The 25,480-nt window shown below is 40.1% G+C and overlaps 1 protein-coding gene across 2 annotated transcripts in view; it reads right to left on the bottom strand.

Moving 5' to 3' along the window:
• The window catches only part of DGCR2 (DiGeorge syndrome critical region gene 2), a 41,416-nt gene that overhangs the window by 9,112 nt on the left and 6,824 nt on the right, over positions 1-25,480 (bottom strand). The window contains exons 2-5 of one of the 2 annotated variants that reach the window (XM_064726735.1): positions 12,205-12,327; positions 3,952-4,077; positions 2,710-2,923; positions 1,708-1,787 (exon numbers count right to left, since the gene is read on the bottom strand). In XM_064726735.1, the coding sequence (XP_064582805.1) occupies positions 1,708-1,787; positions 2,710-2,923; positions 3,952-4,077; positions 12,205-12,327 (543 nt within the window). Of the gene's footprint in view, positions 1-1,707; positions 1,788-2,709; positions 2,933-3,951; positions 4,078-12,204; positions 12,328-25,480 lie in introns of both variants that reach the window. The other variant, XM_064726734.1, reaches the window with a different exon arrangement.

The raw sequence follows: 25,480 nt of genomic DNA, 5'->3' as shown, positions 1-25,480 counted from the left end.
AGGGCTGACTCACACAGAAAAGAGGCTGCTGTTTTCAAAGTACTGGGTAATTCTGTCACTCTGAACCAGAAGTGATACTCCAGCATCTCCACAAGTGCTGCTTCACAGAGCCCCATGGGGTTTGCCTGACAATAGTCACACACCTCCTCAAACCACGCTGAGTTTGGTCACAGTTGCTACCAAGTGGAGCAAGAACCCACACAGCAATTTTGTGACTGGCACTCCATGCGCCCACCAGTGCTTCCAAAGATGTGCATCCACCTGTGCAGCCCTCACAGAGCTGCTCCATGTTTGGGGGGATGCACCAGGGCATCCACAGTTCCGTGCTTCCAATCATGAAACAGCATCCTGATGGGCTCCAAACACAGCAAAAGGTGTTGAGGGCATTTTCTGGAGGACTCATGTTCCACATGTCACAACAATAAATTAAAATTTTCAAGCTTTAGAAGCCTAAATCACTTTTCAAACAGGTATTAGAAATTCAGAATCTGCATCAATAAAAGCCTAAGAAAAGTTTTTCACAAACTACTGAATGTTACTATGTACTTTACTTTGTAGGGGCATCTCTTTGTTAAATATAAAGCTTAAAAACAGAAGATTATATGTTATTGAGAAGGCTTAAATTCATAAAATGCACCAAATTAAATAAAACTAATGATAAAGTTATGATGATTTTTCTGTAATTCATGCCTCCCTGTTGTGACCACTCTGTCAGCAGATGGCAGTGCAGTCAGCTTTCCAAAGAGCAAAGAAAGGTCCTTTTAAGGAGAATCTTTGCATTCATATCTCAAAGGAACTATTTTTCAAGACTCAACTGTTTGAAAATTCTGATCATAATTATGTGTCTGTACCTAAAGGAGAGTTTTCCTTCCACATTATCCATGGATACTGAAAACTATGCATGAGAAAAAACCTATTCAGATTAGTTTTCAAATGCTACACTGGAATTCACAGTGCTGATGCTTAAAAAACATCTTTGTTATAATTTCTACATAACCTAAACCAGTACAGGAATTAAACACACAACTGTACACATAAGAGCTTGTATTATGATTTTAATCTCACTAATAAATTAGCTAATAATAAAAGGTGTAGAAACATAGCTTTGCACTTTCAGCAGAGGGAGCTGCTTGTTTTGCAATTGAAAGGGTTTAGCCAGTGACACCCATCAAATTAATGTTCAGTTTTTCATATAAAAGGAGATATATTTCTGGGATTACACAAATTCTGACATGGTTTAAGTAAACTACCTGAAAATACTTTAAAAAGAAAAAGTAAATTCTGCAAAACTCAAGTGTGTTTTTTTAGTATACAGAATTCTACCAATTTTTAAAAAGCTAAAACCTCCGAACATGCTACACTAGTCTGCAAATACCAGAACCAGGAATCAGCAGTTCATCTAAACATTCACCACAAAGAATGAGAAATTACAGATTAATTCCCTTTCTCTCATTTAATCAAGGGGAAAACCCAAATAAATTGACATGTTCTTTCCATGCCAGAGTGAAAACCCATAAAACTTAAACTTTAAAATAAGATGTGTGTTGAGTATTAAACTCTTCCACTTCTACCCTCTGAAGCAAAGCAGTTCACCTATACTATTTCAACATTACCACTGAAAGAAGTCATGCTGTTCTTTCAAATCATATTCATGCTTTAATACAATTTTCATGGGCACTGAAGTAAGCAGCAATTTGAGAGACCCACCTTTATAAGCAACTTCCCAGTGACCTTCCATCACAGAGTGATTTCTGTAGGTGATCACATACTGATATCCCACCCAGAACCTGCAAATCAAGTTACATTCTAAAGATACAGGCCAAAAACACATTAACAAATCAAATTACACAGAACCTTCTAATGTCTTCCTATGTAAAAGCAATGTAGAGAGACTACAGTTGAGGAACTGAGGAGAATACTTGATAAAATACTTATTAGTTTTCTAGGTTTACAAATTATAACTGACTGTGTCCTTTATTTTACTCATAAACACCACCTTATTCTGTTGTCATGGCAGCATTTCAGTATCTCAAACCCAAAATCACACAGCAGCATCCAGAAGTCAAGTATTTCTGAACATAAACAACCTAGGTCAGACTGTTCTGGATCAAACCATTTAACTCTTCACAGACAGAAACACACCTCTACTCAGCCACTCCTGGTGATCTGACACAGCAGCCCAGGAGTGACAAAAAACCCATACACAGAAAAAGGAGGAATTGTTTGTTGTGAACTAACAGAAAGAAATATCTAAAACCACCCAAACACAGTAGCTGCAACTCAAAATGCCTTTTTACTTCATTCTTATCTCAAAGTTGCTCTTTGTTAGAGCTACAGGTACTTCATAGAAATCAAAATTTTGTTGAAAAATTTAAATAATTATTTTTATACACAGCAGTGCGGCAGCAGTCATTGTTAAATCCACCTTCCTGATGCAGCTCAAGAATACCTGTACCTTGCTAAGACAAGCTAAAGATAAGAAGACTCTGCTGATAAAAAGACTCTGCTGAATTGAATTATCTGTTAATAATTAAAACATAAACTACAGATGAGGCACTGCCTAACAGCCAACCAGCACATTCACACTGGCTTATTCACCTGATGTAAATTTTATCATTAGATTTTCTAACAAACTGAACCACCAGCATTTGTTGCACACAGAAACCATTCTCTGTAACGTGAGATCTTTGTCCTTTTCTTCCTACTCACCTCTCCCAGTTGTTTTCCTCTCCCAGTGCTTTTTCTTCCAAGCTCCACTCCTGTGCCAGGATGAAGCTGAGCTCTTGGTCTGCAGTGAAGGTGGCCAGGGACCCGTTCACCTGCTGACATGTCTGCACAGCGTCCCAGTAGTTCTCCCCATTTAAATACAACCGGTAACAGCTGGCTGTGCCCTCATAGTGCTGCCATCCTGTTGGGCACTTTCCTAGGAAACATGAAGAATAGAAGGGAAACCATTCCCCCCAAATTAGGATCTTTAAGGTAATGCATCCTAATCAATTATCACTGGGGCACGTACACACAATAGTGAGGAGGAGGAGTGCACACATTACAGATCCCTGAAGAGTTACTTTACTACAGTTTCTGATAAATGCTGATTTTTTTACATGTTTTTAAAAAGATTAAGCTCCTAGTAAAGTTCCATCACATTGTCACAGCCTTTAAAATCTTTAATTAAGACTGACCATCTACTGTGGAACACATTTCCCTGCACATCTTTATAAAACCAATAAATTTGATTAATCCAAGCAAAAACAAGCAGCACAAAAACCCCGGAGGTGGCCAATTGTCTTTCTTTAAGATGATTAGCAATACATTCAAGGTGCTGTGAAGTGTTCAACCTACTCTTACAGTCTCAATAGTATTCATATAATCCTGCCCCCAGAGTGAATCATTGAAGGCGATAGAAGTTCTGGGGAAATTCTTGGTTGCTTTGTAAAAATCACCACTGTAAGGCAGATCTTTAGGAAATAAGAAGGTGATGGTGTGAACTGCTGTCTCTGCTTTCTCTCAATTAACTCAACTAAGGGAACTTGAAACAAAAGTCTTGTGGCATTTCTGGATGACACAGGCCCATGGGCTAACAGAAAGAATCACAGGACAGGAGGATGACATTTAAACCTGCACTATTAATTTTGCATTGCCTAAGAAACTTAAAATTCAGAAACTGTTTTCTGTTCATTGCATTTCACAGTTCTGTTCTCAAGCCTCTTTATTCTGTTTTGTTTCTTCTGTTTTTTTTATCCATTTTTATTCTGTTACAACTATGCAAGAAGTTGTAACAGAAGGACACATATAAAAGAAATGCACAAACACCTGAAATAGCATTGCAAGTCAAAGTTTGGTCAAAAATCTATGAAACAGAAAAGACTATTACTTTTTAATTTAAAAATAGCCTAAATTTGTAAATTAATTAGCAGAGAGATGGCCCAGATTTCCCAGTCTGCAACTTACTGCTGAAGCGGACGGGCTGAGCCACGTTGACGGTGTGGAAGCGGGTGGTGTCTGCTCCTCTCCCCCAGCTGTGCCTCGAGTCCATGTTCTCCTTCCCATGGTAAGTTCTCTGGTCCCCTGTCAAGCCTGGGGACCAGGAGGAATAGTTACTACTGGTGAAAGATGCAAGCAAAGGCAGATTTCGTTTTATTAAACTTCCTCTGGGTTTTAATTCAAGACATATGTGATACCTGACTCGGGTAAGCAAAGATGGCAGGTCCCTGCAGTAACAGCTTGGCCATTTTACCCAGCAGGTAACTGAAATACCTTCAACTGAAAAGAACCAACAAGCCATTACACACTCGTGCAGGGTAAATGAAATATTTTGGCAGATTCTCACCAGCCTGCAATTGCTCATCATTTCAACTGCTGCAGCAAATGCATCACCCCCAGCACATTGTATCTGCTCCTGTTTACAGAACTACCCACTCCCCAGCTGCTTTGTTCCTCAGCTGTGTGCTCAAGGACATAAGACAACTCCTCCAATACATTTTCCAACACATGCTCTGAGATGTAGGATGTAATTAAAACCAGGAAAGGAGACTGATCTTCAGCCACAAGAACAAGGCTTTTTTTATTCACTCTCAGGCTTCTAAAGGAAAAGTTAGTTGATGACTTCTGAAATAAGCCCCCACATCCCCTAATCTCAGTGTCAGGGTTACCAGGTGTGCATGACCACCAGATTCAGTAACTTAGGAAGAACACAGTGTAAGAAGTTATTCAAGAAAAGGGGCTGGAGGGCTCCATGTGCCTACCAGGAGTAAATAAGGAGCACCCAGTTCAGGTGGAGGCAGGGTGGGCCATAGCCAGCACAACTAGCAGGTTCCTAAGCAGGAAGGCTGGCAAGGTGGTGGGGAGAAATGTTAGAGAAAGATGGAGGTGGGCACCAAGAATGATTAATGTGAAAACAAGAGATTAACCTTGAAAAGAGAGAAATTAACACCCAACACTATAAGCATTATAAATATCTGCTTGTATGTTACTTAATACTACTAGATGTTATTGAAGGTAATAGGGTTTAACCAGCACAGTGCTATGTAGATATTCATTTCTGTATAAAAAATCTGCTTATTTTCCTTTAAAGCTGATTAGCTCCATTTAGCCTCACTAAACCAAACAAACAAAGACATGATCCCAAATAAAGAGAAGCTACACAGTCTTCTTCAACAGTTTTAACGACATCTGTTTGAAATATATATGAAACCAAGTCAATAAAACTTTCTCTTTTTGGACTATCTTTGGAAAGCAAGAGGTCCACAGCAATTTCATGGTATATAAACCCTGAGCTGCAGGCTGTTCACTGCATCACCTGGGGAAAAGACTTCCACGAGACCCAACCTCAAACAGGGCACTCCATGGAACAAATGCAGGCACTGATGAGCAGAACAAATCCCGAGCTGGAGCCCAGGAACAGCAGAGTCGCTCTGCACTCATCTGTCCCTAGCACACTGAGTTGGCCCTGGGTTAATGGGATAAGCAAGGGCTATTTAATTATCACATTATCCTAGGAATTACATGTCTACAGAGATCACCCATTAAGGAATGGCTGAGCATAATACACTCACAGGGCCTTACAGGAATAAAGCAGAAATTCTGGTGCTCAGTATTAGAATATGTTATCTATCACAGGCAAGAAGTCAGTGCCAAGAAACTCAGCATACACTTCAAAGGACACAAAACAGTAGAATTATTTGACAGTGAAGATTACTGATTTTTTTATTACTTTAAAGGCTAATCTATTTTTAGTTTTAGAATCTGTTTTTAATCCTAATGGTTCAGTAGCACTATTTACACTATGATTTTCAGAGCGATACTGAGACACTGAAAAAGCAAATCTTCAATTATAGCAAGGCTTTAAAAATAACACTAACTAATGTAGAATGCTTTATCAAATTCTACTGAGCTCAGCATGGGGAGCTCTATTTTCCCATGGCATTAAATGGTAGCAGCTAAACCCAAAGAACCAGTCAGAACCACACACATGAAGAATCAGTTCCCTCTCAGAAGTGAGAGCAGATGCAGCACCATATGGCTGACCCTCTGCAGCTAAACACAACGCCCACGAGGACTTAACAATTTATCTCCCCCAGGAATAAAACAAAAGTTCACAGGTTTTAACATGCAAGGTTAAGGAAGGGTTACACAGGCTAACATCCTAAATTAACAGAATTTATGCCAGATGCTTTGAAAAACAGCTACACAGATCCCACACAAAGAGAGTTCCATCACTTCCACCCAGGAAGCAGAACTCATTCCTTCCTCAGCATCTGCCCTTGTCAGCAGATCCATGCTGAAACCAGGACTGAAGTGGCACAAAGCAGCCACCACAAGCCACTTCTTCAAGCCCAAGCTGTCAGCTGCTTAATAAACTGGTGCTCTTCAAATATTAAATTGCTTCTATTTGACCTGAATATCTGTCTCCCAAGAAAAGCAACGATGACAACTTTTTCCAGGGCAATAAAGAGATGCTAACAAGCCTCTAAGTCACTTGACTGCCATGAAAAGCTGTTGCAGATTCTGGTGGCAAAGGTGTAATTGGACTGGATTTCTATTCCACTTCTGCAATACTCTGCAGAAGAATTTTATGCGCTGTTCCTACTTCCTTTTTACAAATAATTTTATCTTTAAAAATAAATTAGAGTGCCATGAACTCATCTTTAGATAACAACTTAACTCAGAAGATCAGAACCTAACTCTGAGTGCTTCACAAAGGAAAAGCCATCACTTTCAGTGCTTACACTTCATATCCTGAAAAGAAATGAAATTTTGGAAGATCAGGTTATTTTCCAAGATCTTTATTCTTCTAAATACTACAATCATAGGCAATAACAGCAACAGTGGTATTTTTACTAGCCATGACAGATAAAGATCTGTTTCTTTGACTTTATATAATTCCTCCAGAAATGTCATTTGCTGGCTAGTTGGTGCAGAAAATGAAAAAATGGGTTCAAGGAAGAATCCATGGGGCACTATTTTTTTTCATCCTTTGAATATTAAAGTAGTGAACACAAGCATCCTCCAATGTGTTTCCCAATTGATCAAGTCATGATTAGTATTCACCCAGCTCCTTCCAATTTACAGCTGCTATCTAATTCACTCCAGCACAATTATAGTCTAAGTATAGGGCTATCCATCAAGAGAAAGTTGTCTAACAGTGGTGATTCTGTGGCTATTTTCAGTTGTTTAAAACTTGAAGCTACCAATTCAGAAAGGAAGTCTGCCATGCTGATGGCTCCTTCTACCTTTTGGAAAACTGTCACAGATGTCAAATCACTCAAGCAAATCCCTTCATAAGGATGGATGTACTATGTCAAATTATGTCAAAATTGAACTGCCTGTGAAACAACCAGGTCTTGCCATATCTTATTAGTTCAAAGATGTGAGTTGTTCCTGTTTAAACACACAGATTCTCAAAATTTACATAAAAGCTGCCTTGTCCCCAAAGCTTCAAATTTTCTGTCCAGCATATTACTGAAAGTTTAGAAAGCTTCTAATTCATCTGGTAATTTGAGAGGTGAGAGAACTTCAAGATTAAGTCCAGTTTTGTGCCTCAGTATTTGAAAATATAGTTCAGAAGCTCCTAGAGAGGAGTGATTCTTCTCAGATCAAGCAGCTCCATGCTGTGTGTTATCAACTGCATTGTGCAAGGACATCAATGCCAAGCAAGAACAGCATCCTGCTGTGCTGACTGCTATTCCAAGTAATGGACTGGCAGAAAACAGCTTATAATTTAAACACCAAAAGGTAGGGTAAAAAAATCGAGGAGTTCAGCAAGAGCTCAGGAAAGGTGTGGAAATGTTCAGAGGTTTTTATCATTAATACCTAGGTTTTAAAAAAAGAGATGTACTAAAAAGTGCACAAATGTCAAGAGTCACTTCAAGCATACAAAACATCCTTGGTGAAACAAAACACAAAGCTGTTTTTGATCACTTCAAAACAGGTTGCTGCAGCTGCTGCTTCATCAGAAGGGAAAGATGTGAAACTGATATGGATAGGATTTATGAAGGGCACTCGAATTTAAGACATCCATTTTCATTCATGGGCAACAGAAAAAAACACCAAGCCTGCAGTTTGGGAGGAAAACACAGCCAGAGCTATACTAACCCCTGCTCTGCTCAGCTTCCTGAAATGAGTTACACCAGAAGGCCTGCAAAGAAGGCAGGATATCTGCAGAAGCTGATCTGATATTCTGGTAGAAGCAAAGCTGGAAATCCAATAAGCAGTAAAAGGTAAACTGCAGATCCCTTCCCTCTTATGGGTTTAAATACAGAACTTTTATAGAGGTGAAAAAGATGTGTTTCTACTTTGATTGCTTGTGTAGAAACATGAGAGAAAGTGATCAGAAAGAATAAATTCCATTTGTAAAAGTCCTTGTTGAAGATATTAATGCCTGTTTCTACCATTTAATAAAATACACCACTTTGGGATAAACTATTTTTAGGATCAATTACTGTTGACATGGAAAAGTCCACAAATTTCTTGAAGCTCCACTGCTTAAGCAGAAGCGAGTCACAGGCACATGCTACATAATGAACCCTCCCAGCAATTTTTAGTATTGCTCACAGGAGCAGGCAGACACTGGTTTTAGTCTGTCAGAGAGATGGATTGAGGGTAATCACTGCAGCAGATTCCACTGACACATGGGTGCCTAGTGGGAAGGGCAGGGGGAACAGTACTTTGCACATGGAAAATTTGTGACTGAGAGAAATTCCATGTTTTAAAGGAAAATGGTCATTATGATAAGAGATAGTGAGAATAAAAACAGCTATAATGACAATCTTCAGAGAAATATAGCAAAAAATAGGCATCTCACACACTTATTCAGATTGTCAATGAATTAAATGTCTTACTTAATTGTGTTCTGAAAAAAATGCCAGAAGAAATTCAAAGTCTTACAATTTGAAATATTTCTTGGATTTCAGCCAATATATGATTACCAAACTAATTTATTAATTATGGATCCTCTTCTTTTAATAGGACCTTTGTTACTAACACAAATTAAATTAGACCTAAAAAAGGTGAACCAACGGTGGCAAACAACTTAGAATGGCTTTGTAATAAACTTTCAAAACACCAACATGACTAAGGAGTCACTGAAACACACTTTTAACACCACCACAAAACCCTAATTCACTGCCATTGATCTGTTCTGAGTTGCTCATGTTGGAGTGTGCCATTAGTGGCTCAAAGGCTGAAGATTAACAAGCTTCACAACCAGATTCAGGGCCCTCTCTTGCATGCTTTCTTTTCATGCTTCAGAGAGTTTTCATGCCTTTTAATTTAAAGATGTTATAATTCTCCAAGTTTCACAAGTCCAGGTGGCTTCACTAACTAGTTCTTTTAGTCTTCAGACCGCCTTTATTGAAGGGAAGAACATTTTAATTAAAGTATTTACATTTAGCTGAATCATCACACAACTGCTCATCTAATCCAAAGGCATTTTCTACACTTAAAGCTGCATCATTTCTTGTTAATTCAGTGGCCAAAGCAGAAAGTTGCCACTCCTGAGTATGACTGTGTTACTATTATTAGGAGCATTAACCCCCATCAATGTCCCAAGACAGTCTCTCCTGTGACTGCCACATCTGTACCGCTTTCCTCAACACAAACTCACTGCTCTTCCAAACTGATTCTGCCCTCAGGTTTACTTTCATGGATGCTACTCCTCTTTATGCTCCAGCACAGCACTCCCATGCACACCAAGCTCTTCTATTGCTGACAGCTCTACTAACACCTGCCCTTCAACACCCACTGCAGGTCACCAGCAATCCCACCAAGTCCTTTGTTACAGGTATAATAGTTTCTACGTCCTACACGAGTAGTTCTTGTTCCTCTGGATTGCTGGCTGCACTCCTCACATTACTGTGCAAATATCTCAGTTCTTTCACAAACACCACACCTGCTTTCTGGCTGTTTTACTGAGCACAGTCTTTTCACCAATTACTTATCTAATTATTCCTTTCATCAAGTGGAATACTTTCCTCTCTCTGCTGTCCAGCATTTTCCCCTCTGGTATTTACAGGCATTATTCTTCTCTTCATGCACATAGACATGGTGGTGAATTAAGTCTCTCCCATTTCATTTCTTTAACCTTCAAGCTCTTCTTATCATGTCAGGCTAGACAGTCTACACCCCAAACACAACACCAGAACCCACGTATTGAGAAGTGTTACTCCCATAAAATCCTCCTCCTATCAATATACCAAACATTCTTTGGAACTCCAGTCCTTAGTCAACACCACTCTGATGCATACTCCAGGCAATAACTTAAGTTGCTGACTAATACATCAGGAACAGGAGAAGATAAAAATAGTTTTCTATTAATGTGGAAGTTCAGATGTTCCCACAAGCAAAGTCTTCAGTGCTTTTTGGGTAAATCCAAACACTAACATGACTCTGCCCTCCCCTAGCCACTGAATTCCATTATACTCCAGAATTTTATTAGGTCCATAGCTTTTTTACATTTGGCCAAAGTTAGTTAAAAAGGAAGAATAACAGCACAGCTATAAAAGCAATTTTCTTTAGGACATCCACATTGCAAAGAATATCCTTAAATAGACTATCAATGGCAGAGCTTAATTTTCAGTGTCAGAACAAACTACCAACTGTTTTTCCCCTGTACTGCACATTCACACACACACACTAAGTTTTCTTGAAAGAGCACCGACATTGTTTCAATTATTTGTCCATAGTACACACTGGGAGGTGGCTAACTCTAGCACAGTTTCAAAGTTTGAATGCTAGATTTATTTCTCCAATTCCTTTAGATAATATGAATATTTAAAAGCATTTGTTGCTGTAATACATCAATGTTACTATTTTGTAGCACCTCTCTGAAACAGCTGAGAACTCGGAATGATGAATGCTGTTATGGCAATGCCACAGAGTTCACATGATTCTCTGCCAAGAAAATGTAGTAGTTCACTGGAAAAGAACTTCTTAAAACAGTTTTTGAGTGTAATTTAGTCACACTGTAAAGATAAAAAGTTTTCAATTGTGCCACAGTTGAATTCATGCTTTCAAATACCTGTCTCATTGTTCTTAACAGAAAAAAAATTACAGGTCAATTCACTTTTAACATACACAGGAAGAGCTGCACTAGCCTGTTTTTCAAGAACAGCTGAAAACATTCCAAATTGTGATTGTACAGTCACAATATTTCTTTGCTTCTTTTTCAGCACAGCTCAGTATCCAGTAGCTTTAGCAGAGATCCACTGCTGGTGACAGGCTCCTCAAAGCATCCAGTCATAGGAGCTTATGAAGTGCAAATACACCAGCTTGTCTGGCAGAACAAAGTTCTCCACTTACGCACAAGAAGCATAATCAGAACAGGGAGCAATAAAACAACTCTCTACCCGAGTCCAGCAATGTCTGACTGATACACAACCAAATCAGTAACTCCAAATTTAACCACAGGCTTATGTGTCATTTCAGTTTAACTGCAACATTTTTTCCTTGTCAGGAGAGTCTCTTTTTAGACCACAAACTCTCCTCATCTTCAGGATACCTGCTCTGACCATAAGAATGGAAGGATAATTCAGACAAGCAAAAAACTGTTTGCAGTATTAGCTGCTAAAATGAAGAGAAGCCAACTCAGTCTTTGTTAATAATGGGTACAGTTCTACCAAGCAATCACCAATTTCAAATAAAAAGAACCAAACAACCTTGTTAGGAAAATTAATCCACAAACACCAGAGGTTTATGTCCAAAAAGGAGACAGAGGAGTCCTTTCTGGCTTTATTCGAATAAAGGGAGAGGCCATGGGGCATTCCCCTGGGATCTCTCGGATTTTTGGAGGACGCAGCCTCCTTTTTATCCAAATTGCCCAGCCACATTTTCCTTTTCTCTTTCCCATTGGCTGAGGTACTTGAGAGGTTCTACACTTCCCAATACACCTGATACAGAAGACTTCCCTCTAATGTATACCCCTTCTTTTTAATTTTTAATTCTTACTCAATTCAGGGGTTTTTCTTCCCCATTGTTTCTTTCATCTTTCAATGTCTTATTTTGCTTATCAGCAAATCTAAAGTTGATTCATCAATCAGTGGAATCCTTCTCAATATTTCTTTTATCTCCCAGTGCTAGTTTTATCTACCAGCAGACCCACAGCTTGTTTGTAAAGCCAAATCCACTACTCCTCTCAATCTGAAAGAGGCAAAGTACTGCTGCACAGTAAGCTGGCACAGGGCTGAGCAGTCTCCTGGATGTACCTACCTGTACAGTCCACTTCATCACTCTCATCCTCGCAGGTGGGGCGCCCATCACACTTCCAGTCTGAGGGGATGCACTGAATGGTCCCACTCCGACACGCAAACTGCCCCGGGGTGCAGCGCAGCTCTGGGAACAGGGAAAAATGGTGCTGTGTTTGAAATGTTATCTATTCTTGCAAATTTATACATATATTAATCATCTGTCATGTCATGGATCACTGAAGCGTAACAGATAAAATCTCTGGTTAACTCAGCCTGTTAAAAACTCCTTCAGCTCAGATCACTTCATGCCTTAAACTGCATGTTTGTGGTTTTAACCGACAGGAGGGGATGGGAAATCATTCTCTCAAGACATCTGTGGTAAAACCTTCCTGATAAAGATAGCCTGTGAGCAGCTATTACCATAGCATTACCCATTTGCTTCTTGTGGGGCACTGAGGAGTGCCTGCTCCATTTTCCCAGAGCTGAAGTTCAACACAAATATGCTTCCATAGGTGAGCACTGCATTATGCAACAGCCTCAGAATCCTATTTCCATTCCAATCACTGTGTATGCCAGAACCCACCAGACTTGCACAAATGCCCAATCTGATTCAGAGACATTTCACAGAACTACTTGTAACACAATATCTATATCCATGAACCTGTTTTCACTTTCTAGCTTCAGCTCTTTTGTAGAATTTCTCCATGTGAATATATCCTTTACTAGAAACTGTCACTATCTGCAAACATGTTGCTCCTGCTTCTGTGAGTTCACTGCCTACTTGCCATCACTACACTGTCACACCTAATTAGCATTATAAAAAGTACAACTTTTTTAAAACCTTTTCTTTTCAATTTCATCTATCAAATGCCAGAACCTAATAACTCAACTTCATTTTATGTCCCTCAAAACATTTTGCAGGGAATAAAAAGGTCTGTCTACAAAAGTGAACAATTCTAAGCTTGTCCACAGCAGTCTGCCAGTGCCAGCACCATGCACAGGCTCACTTTTGCACCTAACCATCATTGTCCATCTTTCTTCTAAACAGTGATTGTCAATTTACCAACCATTGTTTTTGAGCAATTTAGCACATTTTCCTCTCAGTGAGCTGCACTAATCCCAGGTAATTTATGTCTAGAGAATGAGTAGCTTTTTAAACAGAAAAAAAAAAGTTTATATGCAAAACATACTGATTTTTCTGTCTTGCAGAAGGAAATCACTAAAAGAGAATTTAAACTACAGGTGTGCATTCTCTCATCCACAGTTTACAACATAAGAGCAGACTGTAATTGCAATTGTTTCTTCTTGAAACACATGCCTAAGCTAAATCAAGACAGAGGTGACATTTAAGTGTTCAAACAACATGACTGGGTGTAATAAACCCAGTCACCAGGCACTCTGAATAAAAGCTGTACACATACACCTGGTAATTGGTATAACATATTGATAACAGGCTTCTAATTCCATGCTAGACTAAAATATAGTCCTACTACTGGTTCCTCTGTAAAGCACAGACCTGCTCTTCTAGAAGAATCAAAGCAGGCACATCCTCTTAGCAACCACCTACTCAGAGCAAACATTCAGGTCACAAGATGCTAAGAACTCACACGGACCTGCCAGACTACCGAGGGCAACAACAGACCTGACAGCAAAACGAGTGTTCTCACCCATTTAGAGCTTCACTCAGCCCAAACAGAAAAAACAAAATAACCAGTCATAATGATTTCCCCCTCAGACAAAAAAATTGCATAATTTATTTAGCCTGAAGAGAGAAAGAGGAATTAAATGGTTGAGGGTGGGGGGGGGAGCTGTGTAAAAAATAAGAGGAAAAGCTTCACTTACCCAATATAGTAAGAGAGAAAATTTAAAATCTATCTTTAAGCTAAATAATTTCAAATCTAATATCTATGAGTTAATTAAATCTCCTTCTAAACTTAGAGGGAAAACCTCACAACACAGAAACCACCAAATCAAACAAATACAAAACCTCAAGCTGAAATGGAAAGCACTCAGACTCCAAGCCCACAGAAGACACCGTTTGGTAAATGATTGCAGCTTCTTTCACCACTTTTGCACAAGGTCAGCACGCAGTGGGAGGTTCCTTAGAAAGTCTTGCTACTACAGTTTCAAGCACAGAATTTACACCAGGGCCTGTGGGAGATCTTTTAACACATCCAAGACCATTCTCAGCCCAGCTCCACGTTTGCACTGCATCCACCCATAGTTATGACAAAATTCAGTACTTTAAAATAATTTTTTTTTTTTTTACTGCTTATTTTCAATGGAATTCACACATACACCCTGTGAACAAAATTATTCTGCAGCCTTCTGGCTTCACAGGCAGCATCCACCAGGAATGCCAACCTGCACAAGGGAGAAACAGTCAAGAATACTCCTGTCTGTCTGCAATTTCATACATACTATTTTATGTACAATTACATATGAGTGGTTCAGATAAAAGGATGACTCCATCTCAGCATTATGGGCATTAAAAAAATGCCAGCTACATGCTGTAATGTCATGACTTCCTGTGCTAGAGACACTCCTCTCTGAAGAATGTGGATACATGGAAGAGTACAAAACATTTCTAGTAAAGCACCTTCCAGACCAGCTGTACCATTGTTCCCAATGGAGATCATGCTGTCAGATGCACTAATTATTTCAGACCAAGGAACATGAATTGCTATGCAATTCTGCTGCAGAGGGGGGAAATGTGACACAAAGAAATACTGTGAAATTAAAATCTCTGTCAATAAGCCCTCCTAAGCCATCCCAACCAATAGTCATCAGCAGTAAGATACAGACATAAAAAGAGATGGAAGTCTACAACCAAGCTGTAAGATACTTAGCCCAGGAATGGAGATATCTGGGAGAGGCAAGGATGCACAGGGTATGTGCTGGTCTCCAGAACCCTGTGAAACATTTTGTGTCAGTAGCCTATTTTTAAGTTAAAACAGCAGATAAATGAAAACATCTCAAGCCCATCTCCACCACAGAAAAGGGAAGTCACGCTGCCAGCAGCAGGACAAGAGTCAGGAAGATGTATGGGCAGTACTGAATAGTACAACATTATGTGACCATCCATCTTTCCTGGAATGCAAGTAATCACTTAACACATGGTCAGACCTTGTACTTTCCACAAGTGTGGTAAATAAACTGTTTCTTCACCCATATATTTTCAGTTCTTTTGAAGAATAGCAAAGATTTCAAAAATATCAGTACATTTCTGTCCTTAAAGCCAGATATCCCTCACAGTTCACAGCTGCTGACGGTAACTCACAGCAAGAAAGGATTAAGAATGTACCTTAAACTATCACCTCCACACAGCACTAAAACCATACTTTCTACCAGCTGTAAAATGCAGGAACATTTCATATTTTCAAAATCATTAGTAAATATGTAATGGCACGAGTTCAGCTAAGAGCAAGCAGCTGTTGGAGCAGAAGCACAAAACAACATTAAGCCAAGGGCATCAACAATTGCCTCGAGGTGAAAATGTGGAAATGCAACCTCCCCCAGCACTCACATATGATGTGATGAGTGACATCAGCACTATAATGATTCACATGTGCAATTCTAACATAAAAGGCTTCTTTTTCTTTTCAGCATCAGATGCAGTCTTTGCTATGCTACAAGATGAAATTTAGTACACTGAAACCTTATTGCAGAACAATTAAATTTATCTGGCATTTGCTGGGAAGAAAGGAGACAACTACAACACTGAAAATAGCAGCAATTGTAGCTTTTGCACTATACAGAGTATAAACCTAGAAAACACCACAAAGTTCAGGCAGTGTGAGAACATGAAAGCACTCGAAGCAGTGAGGTGTCATGAGAGTCTCTTCATTTCACTACCTCAGAGTACTCCTACAACATTAACCCTCAACCAACCAGTGCATCCTCATGGCACAGTTACAACCAAGAACAGAACAAGTCAAGGGTTTGCCAAAGGCTCCAGAGGAGATGAAGCTGCAGGAAGGCAGCTGTCCTGACTGCTGGCTCTGTGCCTTCAGGACGACACTGGGTTTATTCCCTGCACCCCAAGCAACCTGCACCTGAACAAATGTCTGTCAGAAATATTAAGTAACAACAGTGTGTTCTCTGGTAACACTTCACCTGTTTCTCTACTATAAACTGGATACAGAAAACAAGAAATTCCTTAACTTGATATAAAAAGAGAAGAAAAACTGAAATCAGATTCAGACCATCAATTCTACAAGCTAAATATATAACCCAAGATAAAACTTACTGTCAAATGATGGCCAAAAAAACCGTATATCAACTTGCTTGGACATGTTATTAGATAATATAACTCATCCACAAGCCACTCATCTGAAAGAAGCCTTACCAATTTAAAAGAAAACTTACAAAACAGTTGGAAATTTATTTCATCAAACCAGAAATGACAAGATTATAAATCAATTTAAGCACTGCCATACAAACAAGAGGCCTTCATCTGCTTTAGCTGTCACATATTTTTCTAAGCTAGCCAGCAGCAAAACCAACAAGATTTTTGACTAACAGAAAACCTGAGGTTTCATACAGGAAAAACCTCATCTTTTGGTTGCTTACATGCTCACAGAGAGCTGTTGTTCTGAAGATTTTGCCCACTGCATGTTGAATGCTAGGTGTTTCACAGAACTCATTGTGTATTTCAACACAGGGGTCAACTAGCTTTTGAATTTTCTTTACAGCAGGATAGTTTCCTGATTTTCTGCTAAGTACTCAAAAAAAAAAAAAAAACACATTTACAAGAAGCATTATCCACAGGAAGGACTTCATGATAGATAATAAAACACACACACATGCTCCCTCTAATTTCCAGCCAGCTTCATCTGTTTCACAAAACAAACAGATTTTGACCACTAGAGAATGATCCAGGAAGCCCTTTCAGGTTTAACAACCTCATGTACTCCCTCTGTGTAATTGAGAACATTTTCCTCCTGGAGCCCAAGCACTGAGAGCTGCAGTGCATCCTTCCTGAGCAGATGCACTCTGGTCACTGAGCTGCCCTGAGCATTACACGTCCTGAAACTTGAATTTTCTGCATCATTTTTAAAGACTTTTGAAGTTCATTTGGACTAAGACACCTCCTGCTCACATCTAAACTGCAACTAATTTTTTATTAATCTTCCCTGTTTTTATGCAAGACCTAAGGGATAAATGGTTACTCAAAACAATTGTTTTATTTTAAAGACAGGTAGGGAGGATCCATATCCAGTATGTGAAACTACTTTTTCAACACAGTACAACTCATTTTAGAGCTTCCAACACCAAAGCAAGGCTGTAACAGACACATGAGACAAAATGTTGATTCTAAACAAGTTCACCTTGCTGGTTCAGTTTCCTGAATGAATGTGATCAGTTGGCTTTGAAACAGCAAGCTTTAGATCAAATTAGCTACTGTCTGTCCACATTAAGTCAGATCAGCTCAGGTTTGTCCCCTTGCAACCAGAAAGATCCCATGCTCCAGCTAACTCAGCAGAAATATGGCTGTACAAATCCAGCAACACTAATGTGGAATTGGGGCACCATAACATTGTCTGCCACCACAGACAGAACATCTCCTAATGTGTCTGTTGTTTTAAATATTTGTTCTAACAGCAAACATTGGAACAGTTGGGACCTTCACCTCCACAGCAGCAGAAAAGCCTGGGGAGAGCAGCGGGGTCACAGCTCTGAGGCACAAAAGGCTGGGCCAGGCACACCCTGGGGTGACACAAGGAGCAGGGGTGCAAACAATGGCAATGAGCAAACGCCAGCAGCTGGAAACATTTCCTGCAAAGATAAGCTGCTGGGCAAATGAGAAAACCTTGATACTGTTTTAGCAGGATTATCTATCCTGCTTCAATTGAAGCCAGAGATACAGGAGAAATTCAACTGAAAGAAATGTTAGATGCAATAAAAATGATGAGGCCCTATCTCAGGCACGTGTAATAAACATCTGCTGAAAAGCATCAGGTGAACACATCAAAGTTCTCAAAATCTAAATTTCAACCTTATATTTTCAAGACACCAAAGATTAACACTACAGAAACCTGCAGAAAAAGGAGCAATAGATCCTAAAGTAGAAATGCATCCCTGACAAACAGAACACTCTCCTCACCTATGTTCCTAGCCCCAAAATAAAACTCTTTTATACAGCAGTATAAAAACCTTGATATCACAGCAATTCACAAATTCAGAGGTACAGATGAGGAACCAGAGGCTGAAACTAAAGCCCCCAGAATATAACTCTCAATTCAGCAAAGTGCTTTGATACAGAAATTAAACTCAGTGACTACAATCACTGATTATAAAAGTTTGGGTTCTTCTGGTTGCAATTACTGAACTTTTCTTTATTAAAGGATTCACAAGTTAGTAAAGTCTGATACATAATAAGATAGTCTTTTAGTAGCTGACTACAGATGCACTAGGTGTTTGTGTTTACACAGCAAATATAGATTTTAATCTACTTCAGTTTTTAACACAAAAAAATGTAATTTTTTATTTGCTACACTAATTGTTCTTGTCTGCTGAGCTTCATTTGTATGGAAATTGAGATTTGATTAAATGTACACCCAGCATTTAATGTTATTTCTATTATAAGCTATTACTCTGAAATTCATGTACTGGAAGAGATAAGCTTGAAGTACATGGGTTGGTTTTATATATAAGCTTTCAATGAACAATGACAGGTTTCTGTGTACATCAAACTTGCTTTGCTTATTTTGATCATATTTCTCAAGGTTGGGCACGGTAGATCCTCTGGCATCATTTTTATTTACACATCAAAGGAAAACAAAGGACAAAAATACTTCCTCCTTTCCCAGAGTAAGTCACTCATTGTCCCAGACCAGATGAACCAACCTGTAAGGGAAAATTCTGTTCAGATTTCAAGAGGCAATTACAGCCATCAAAAGCTGATTAAGCATTAACAAAAACTCTAACTACAAGTGCTTAGACCAGTAACTCTTCTTGTTCAGATTTTAACTTGTCCAACAGGTCTTTCTTATGTTTTGTAATACTCAACCTACATACTTAAGACCTGTACCTACATGTTGCATTTAACTAAATATTTAACTCATTTAGGAACAAGTTCACTAAAATTGAATTCTTTTTTTCTTAAATCACTGTTTCTATATAACCTGAGCCATGCTACACTGCATGAGTATGATCAGATCCCAGCCTCTGCAAGCAAAAAGCCCAATTCCCTAAATCCTTCACTCCTGGAGATTCTGCTGAACACCAGTGCTCACCAAATGCCTACAAACAAGCACCAGAAACAAAACAGCAGAAGGAACACCACACCCACCACCATCAAACAAACACACACCACTCTATGTCTAATATTTACGCTCAAGAGGAAGCACAACACAATCAATATTGCTCTACACTGGTATTTACTGCAGTAACATAAACTTTAAAATACTCTTAATACTTCCAACACAACATAATGATGGTTATCATAATGTAGTCCTCAGCAGATATGTGAAAAAACTGTCCTTAAGGTAATCATCTGCACTTAAAAAGCAGTTTCCCTAACTTGGATGTGTCCCAAGGCCACAGGTGAAGGTCACTGGAGCAGGGACAGTGTACATCTCACAAAACCCCTGCCCATGTGCCAGCCTGAAGGAGCAGGGCTGTGCTGCCCCACCTCTGCTCAGTGGCCAATGCCAGCTGCTGGCTCTTGGGGACAGAGCAGCTCACAGCAAAGCGCCCCTGAGGATGCTCTGACTCAGCCCTAAAGAGGCTCTCTTGTCTTTAACCTGCCTTTGAGGTACCCCCAATCCCCACAAGGGCTCTGCTCTCAGGGAAGAGAAGCCATACATAAATGGTATTTCCCTCAGCTCCAGGGCTCAGGGAAGTCCCCACTAACCACTCATTTCCCAGCAGGTCCTTGTGTCACTCGGTGAATCTCACACCAATTCCGTATTTTTGAGTTTATCATTACACCCCCCACTGCTGCATTCAGTGTAGCAGAATAAATAAATACAGCACTTTATAACAAAGTCACAGTAGGAGGAAAGTAGACTACAACACTGATCTTTTCCAGAGAAGAAAAGTATTTATGAAGCTCATGTGTCACCATCAGTTACCCATTTCATAGACAGTTTATTCATTTCTGGTTCTACTTACTGTTCTTCAAATTAAAAGCCTACAGAATAATTAAAATTAAAAACCTTCAGAAGAAATAAAAGCTAGAGAAAAACAGCATTTCATTTTCATGTCCAATTCCACAGAAGATAAAATGCTTGGTGATTCACCCATGATACTGCAAGCATGCTTAGGAAGTACCCTTAGAGCATGTAGCCTTGGTTCATCATGGCCTGAGTATGTGCAGGAGAGTATGAAAGCACAACAGCACCTAACAGCACAAAGCCTGGAGGGAAAAAAAGGCCATGTGATATGCTCATAGCCAAAACACAGCCCACACTTATTCTCAAATCTAATTCCAGCTCCGAAATTTGGAGATTCTGAAGCTAAAATCCCATCTAATAAGAATGCATCGGTTCCAAAAAAAAATAAATAATACATGTTAGAAGCACTGGCATTTTCTTCATAACCTCAGCATGCTGTTCCATGGAGTAATTAAAATTGTGACAGCATTCCAGCTGAAAACTGTAAATCCTTAATGAGTAACACTCATCAACATTCAGTATTACTCAGTGTTCTGTCATAGTAAGTTATGCTACATCACCTCAACATCCATCACAAGACTTCACAGCACGGTGAGGAATGGTAGCAGTCTCCTTCCCCTCATGTTTGTTCTGCAGGTACCCACTGCCCAGAGCTGGCAGGCAGGGACAGGGAGCAGAATGAGGCCCCACAAGCCAAGGGGAGATGCTCAGTGACCTGTATGGCCACAGACACACACAGGGGCTGGGGCTGGACAGGATCCACCCAAGGATCCTGAGGGAGCTGCTGAAGCACTCACTGAGCCACTTTCTGTCATTTACAGCAGTCCTGGCAGCTCAGCTGGTCCCAGCTGCCTGGCAATCAGCAACAATGACAGCCAGCTGCTGTAAGAAGGGTCATAAGGTGGATGTGGGGAATTTCAGGCTGGTCAGTCTGACCTCAGTGCCAGGGAAGGTTGAGGAGCAGATCATCCTCCATGAATGGCACGCACAGGACAAGCAGGTGCTCGGCCCAGCCAGCGTGGGTTTGTGAAAGGCAAGTCCTGCCTGACTAACCTGATCTCCTCCTAGGACAAGGTGACCCACTTAGTGGTCCAGGGAAAGGCTGTGCATCTCATTTCCCTGGTAGATTTTAGTAAATCTTTAACAGCACTTGCTGCAGCATTCTCCTGGATACACCGGCTGCTCCTGGTTCAGAGGGTAAACTCTTGACTCAGTAAAAAACCTTCAGACAGTGAGGCCAAGGGAGACATCACCATCCTCTAGAACCATCTGGAAGGTGACAGCAAGGTGGGGCTCAGCCTCTTCTCCCAAGTAACAAGCAACAGGACAAGAGCAATTGGCCTTAAATTGCATCAGAGGAGGTTTAGATTGGACATTACCAAGAAGGTTGCCAAGCATTGGAACAGGCTGCCCAGAGAAACAGAGTCAGGATCCCTAGAAGTTTGTAAAAGAGGTGTTGATGTGACTTTGGGACATGTTTTGCTAGTGGACTTGGCAGTGCTGGGTTAATGGTTGGACTAGATAGTCTCAAAGGTCTTTTCCAACTGAAATAATCCTGTGATTCTATATTTATTATACCTACACCCTGCACGAGCTTGGAACTGACCCAGTTTTTCCTTGCTCACAAGTGTCATTCACTGCAATTCATTGTCTGCTCTTTGTCTGGAGGGCAAACTCAAGGCCAGGAAGGAAGGAAAAGAGAAAGAGAAATCAAAATAACTACAAAAAAATAAAAAAGCACAGGCAGGGAACAGACACAGCATTCAGCCAAAGCAACAACATTAGAGCTTCTTGAATAGGAATCCTGGCTATAATTTTTTAAGACAGAAAATACAGACTTTGAGCTCAGTGAAAGTCAGCACTTATTCCTAAGACTGAGACAGAAAAAAAGTATTTCCCAATTCTCCAGCACTGCTAATACCAAAGAGAAAACAAAACTTGCTTCTTGGACTAAGCTGAAAGAATACTGTGAATTAGGCAATGAAGCATTCCAGACTGAAAACCAGTTTATTTTCATAGTGAGAATACCAGGCTAAGCAACAGTCTTGCACTTCTCCCCCCAAGAAACTGTTATATTATGATAATAAGTAAAGAGGCAGAAGGGAAAAGCAAAATACAGCACAGGCACAAAGAGCAGACAGTACAAACAAAACCAAAGCCACTGGTACTCGAGAAGTCTCTAATATGGCTCAAAATTCAAGCCCACTGTCTCACTAACAACCTTGTTCAGGACCTCCAGTGTTTTGTACAGCCTCAGGCAGGATTTCAGTGTTTTAGTACAACAGTGACACGTGACTTACACCTGTGCAGCACCAAATTTTTAACCCTTTCCCTAAAGAAAGCTGATCAGTGAAAGTGCCAATCACACCTCACAAATTCACTCAACAATTTCAAGCAAGCTTGAGAGAAGTCAAAACCAGGAAAACAGCATATGTCTTTCGCAAGCTTGCACAAGAGAAGCAAATTCGGACCTTCTTGAGCTTCAGAGGGCAGGAAAGCCCCAGCAGGTGCCAGCCTGCCAGCACACCTGGTGCCACACTGTCAGCGGCGGGGTGCTTTCCCAGCTGGCAGGAGGGAAGTGGTGAGCTGGGGTAACTGAACCTTGGCAAGAGCCTGCAGGACCCCCAGCTCGTTCATGCCAGAGAACACACTGTGGGCAGGCAGAGGGACACCGGCCTTTGGAAACCAGTGCCAAGCAAGGGTACTGCAGCAGAGGAGGGACACAGGGACAGGGACACAGAGAAGCCCACTGGAGTCCAGGTTTCATTAAGCCCCACTGCCTATGAAACATGCTCACAGGAAATAGTGCTAAGTAAACAGCATCATTCCTCACACAGAATTTAAACACAGCCACACACAACACACTAATTCTCCCAAAAAATGAAGGAACAAAGAAAAAGTCCATTAAGAACAACATCAGCTGTGATATACTCAGCAAGTCATCAGTTGTGTCCAGAAAAGGGCACCAACAACAACAGTGCTTTCTCCCTACAATCCATACACCAGGTCAGGGCAGATGGATCATCCCACACACACCACAAATCCTTCAGCTACCTGGGTTCCACAGCTCAAAGTACTTCTGTATCTAAAGCTGTTACCTGGTAGCTGCCCACCCAGAACTATTCCCAAAAAAATCCAGGCATGCAAGATGGTTCCTCTCCTCTCCCTGTATTCTCAAGGTTAATACATCTCACCAAGTCAAGTTTGGGTCAGTATTTGTTCATATACAAAACAGTTTCACTAAGAATCAGCAGAGGAAGAGGCTGTATTCCCTTTGACCAAATAAACTATAGGTGTACAAAAAAAAACCAAAAAATCCCCAAACAAATAAACAAAACCAACACAAACCCCAAGCCCACCAAAAAAAAAAAAAAAAACCCAACCAAACAACTAAAAGCTAGCAAATACTCTACAGAAACACATTTTCCTCAGAGGAAAAATTCAAATCCAAAATTTTACATGAACTGAATTAGTACTGCCTTTAGATCACATTTCAACAAGAAGAGGACCCAGATGAAACATGATAACAGCAATTCAGGAACTGTCAGAGCAATCAAGGCTAATTTGTAGCCACCATTTAATCTGAAAGTAGGAATTGCCAGATTTCAGCAGTATTACTTAGCAAGCCCATTTACTTTCAGCAAGACAACACATGTTCCTTCTTTGCAGGAAAACAAAAAAAGTTCCTATCTCATCTTTTTCTTTTTTAGTACACGATTCAGCAGTATTTAAGCATATTCCTTAAACTTTCAGCACATGAGCAATCCTAACAAATCAAATGAAAATATACAACTTAAAGCTAAGTATGTACTTTAAAAACTTTGCTGAACTAAAACATGAGGAATTGCAGTAGTCTTTAAAGCAAATAGCTGACAAAGTCCTACCTATGAAATCAGGTATTTTTAACTACACCACTCTCCAAAAACTAACACATTTTTTTAATTTTAAAACCAAATGAACATGGAAAAAGTTCTCTACAGAGCCCTAAGAAAGTTAAAGGTCTTAAACAAGAATCTAGCAATTCAGGGAGACAGGAAAGCTGTGCCTGAGCACTATTCAAATGCAGGTCACACTAAAAAAAGCTTTTGCTCCTGTTTCACTTTTGTTCACATCTTGTACAAGACTCGATGAGCCAGCACCTAGAACACTTAAGAGAAAAAATTCAATATACAGAAATATTATGACCTCAAATACCGAAACCCAGTTTTATCCTTGCACAGGAGCTGGTGCAGTGGCTGGCTGCACTGGAGCAAAGGCTCATGCTGTGAATAGCATTCCCCTGCTCCACTGAAGCCCAACACAGCAGGAATGTGGCCAATGTCAGCCACAGCTCTGTCTGGCCACACTGGATGAGATCCTGTGCCTGCCTCTTCTCCAGCAAAACAAACACCTGAGGAGAAATTCCACGTATTGAACTCCTAAGTTTAACAGTTCCACCAGAAGTCAGCAAATACAGATCCAACCCAGCTGTAGAAAGGCACAGAACCCCTCAGAGCAGTTTTCTCATCCCCCCACACCTTCTAACAACTCAAGTACTGCCAGCACTCTTCAATACCTGTTATACCCATGCGCCAGGTACTATGCTACAAAACAAGATCTTTGCCATTTTTTAGCTGTCACCTCAATAGAAAAACTACACTCAATTCCATCAGTGCTCAGAAAGACAAAGATGGGCACTACAGCATTCTTGAATCATTTCCTCCAACCTGCTCACTGCCAGAATTGAGGTGGCACAATGCTCCTACTTAAATCTCTGAGCTCCCTCCTGCAAGATTCCCAACATTTCATGCAGATTTTCCCAGAACTCATTAATAGACTACTCTTATGTCACGGATTTTAACCAGTGAAGGGTAATTTAAGTGTATCAAATTTCCACAAATCCAACAGAGACAAAACACAAATGCAGTTTTAACCATCCCTAGATTAAAACAAGCTCCAGTAAGTTTTAGAGGCTTAAAAAAGCAAAATGCTACTCATGCACAAACTCAAACCCAGCAGGTGTTAGAAGAGGGTTATTTGTTTTCTTCTAAAGTGTATAAAAGATGGTAAATTACTTTTAAGTCAGAATCAATCTTTTTATTTATGTTGCTAAAGAAATATTAACACAAACCAAACACAGAAGTGCTAAGGGACAACACCAACCCAGTTCTGCAGCCAGCCCAGAACACTCAGCATCAT

This window comes from Zonotrichia leucophrys, chromosome 15, assembly GCF_028769735.1.
Source record: "Zonotrichia leucophrys gambelii isolate GWCS_2022_RI chromosome 15, RI_Zleu_2.0, whole genome shotgun sequence".
Classification (NCBI taxonomy): Eukaryota; Metazoa; Chordata; class Aves; order Passeriformes; family Passerellidae; genus Zonotrichia; species Zonotrichia leucophrys.
The sequence above is the reverse complement of the archived record's forward strand: the minus strand, read 5'-3'. Positions and strand labels throughout refer to the sequence as shown.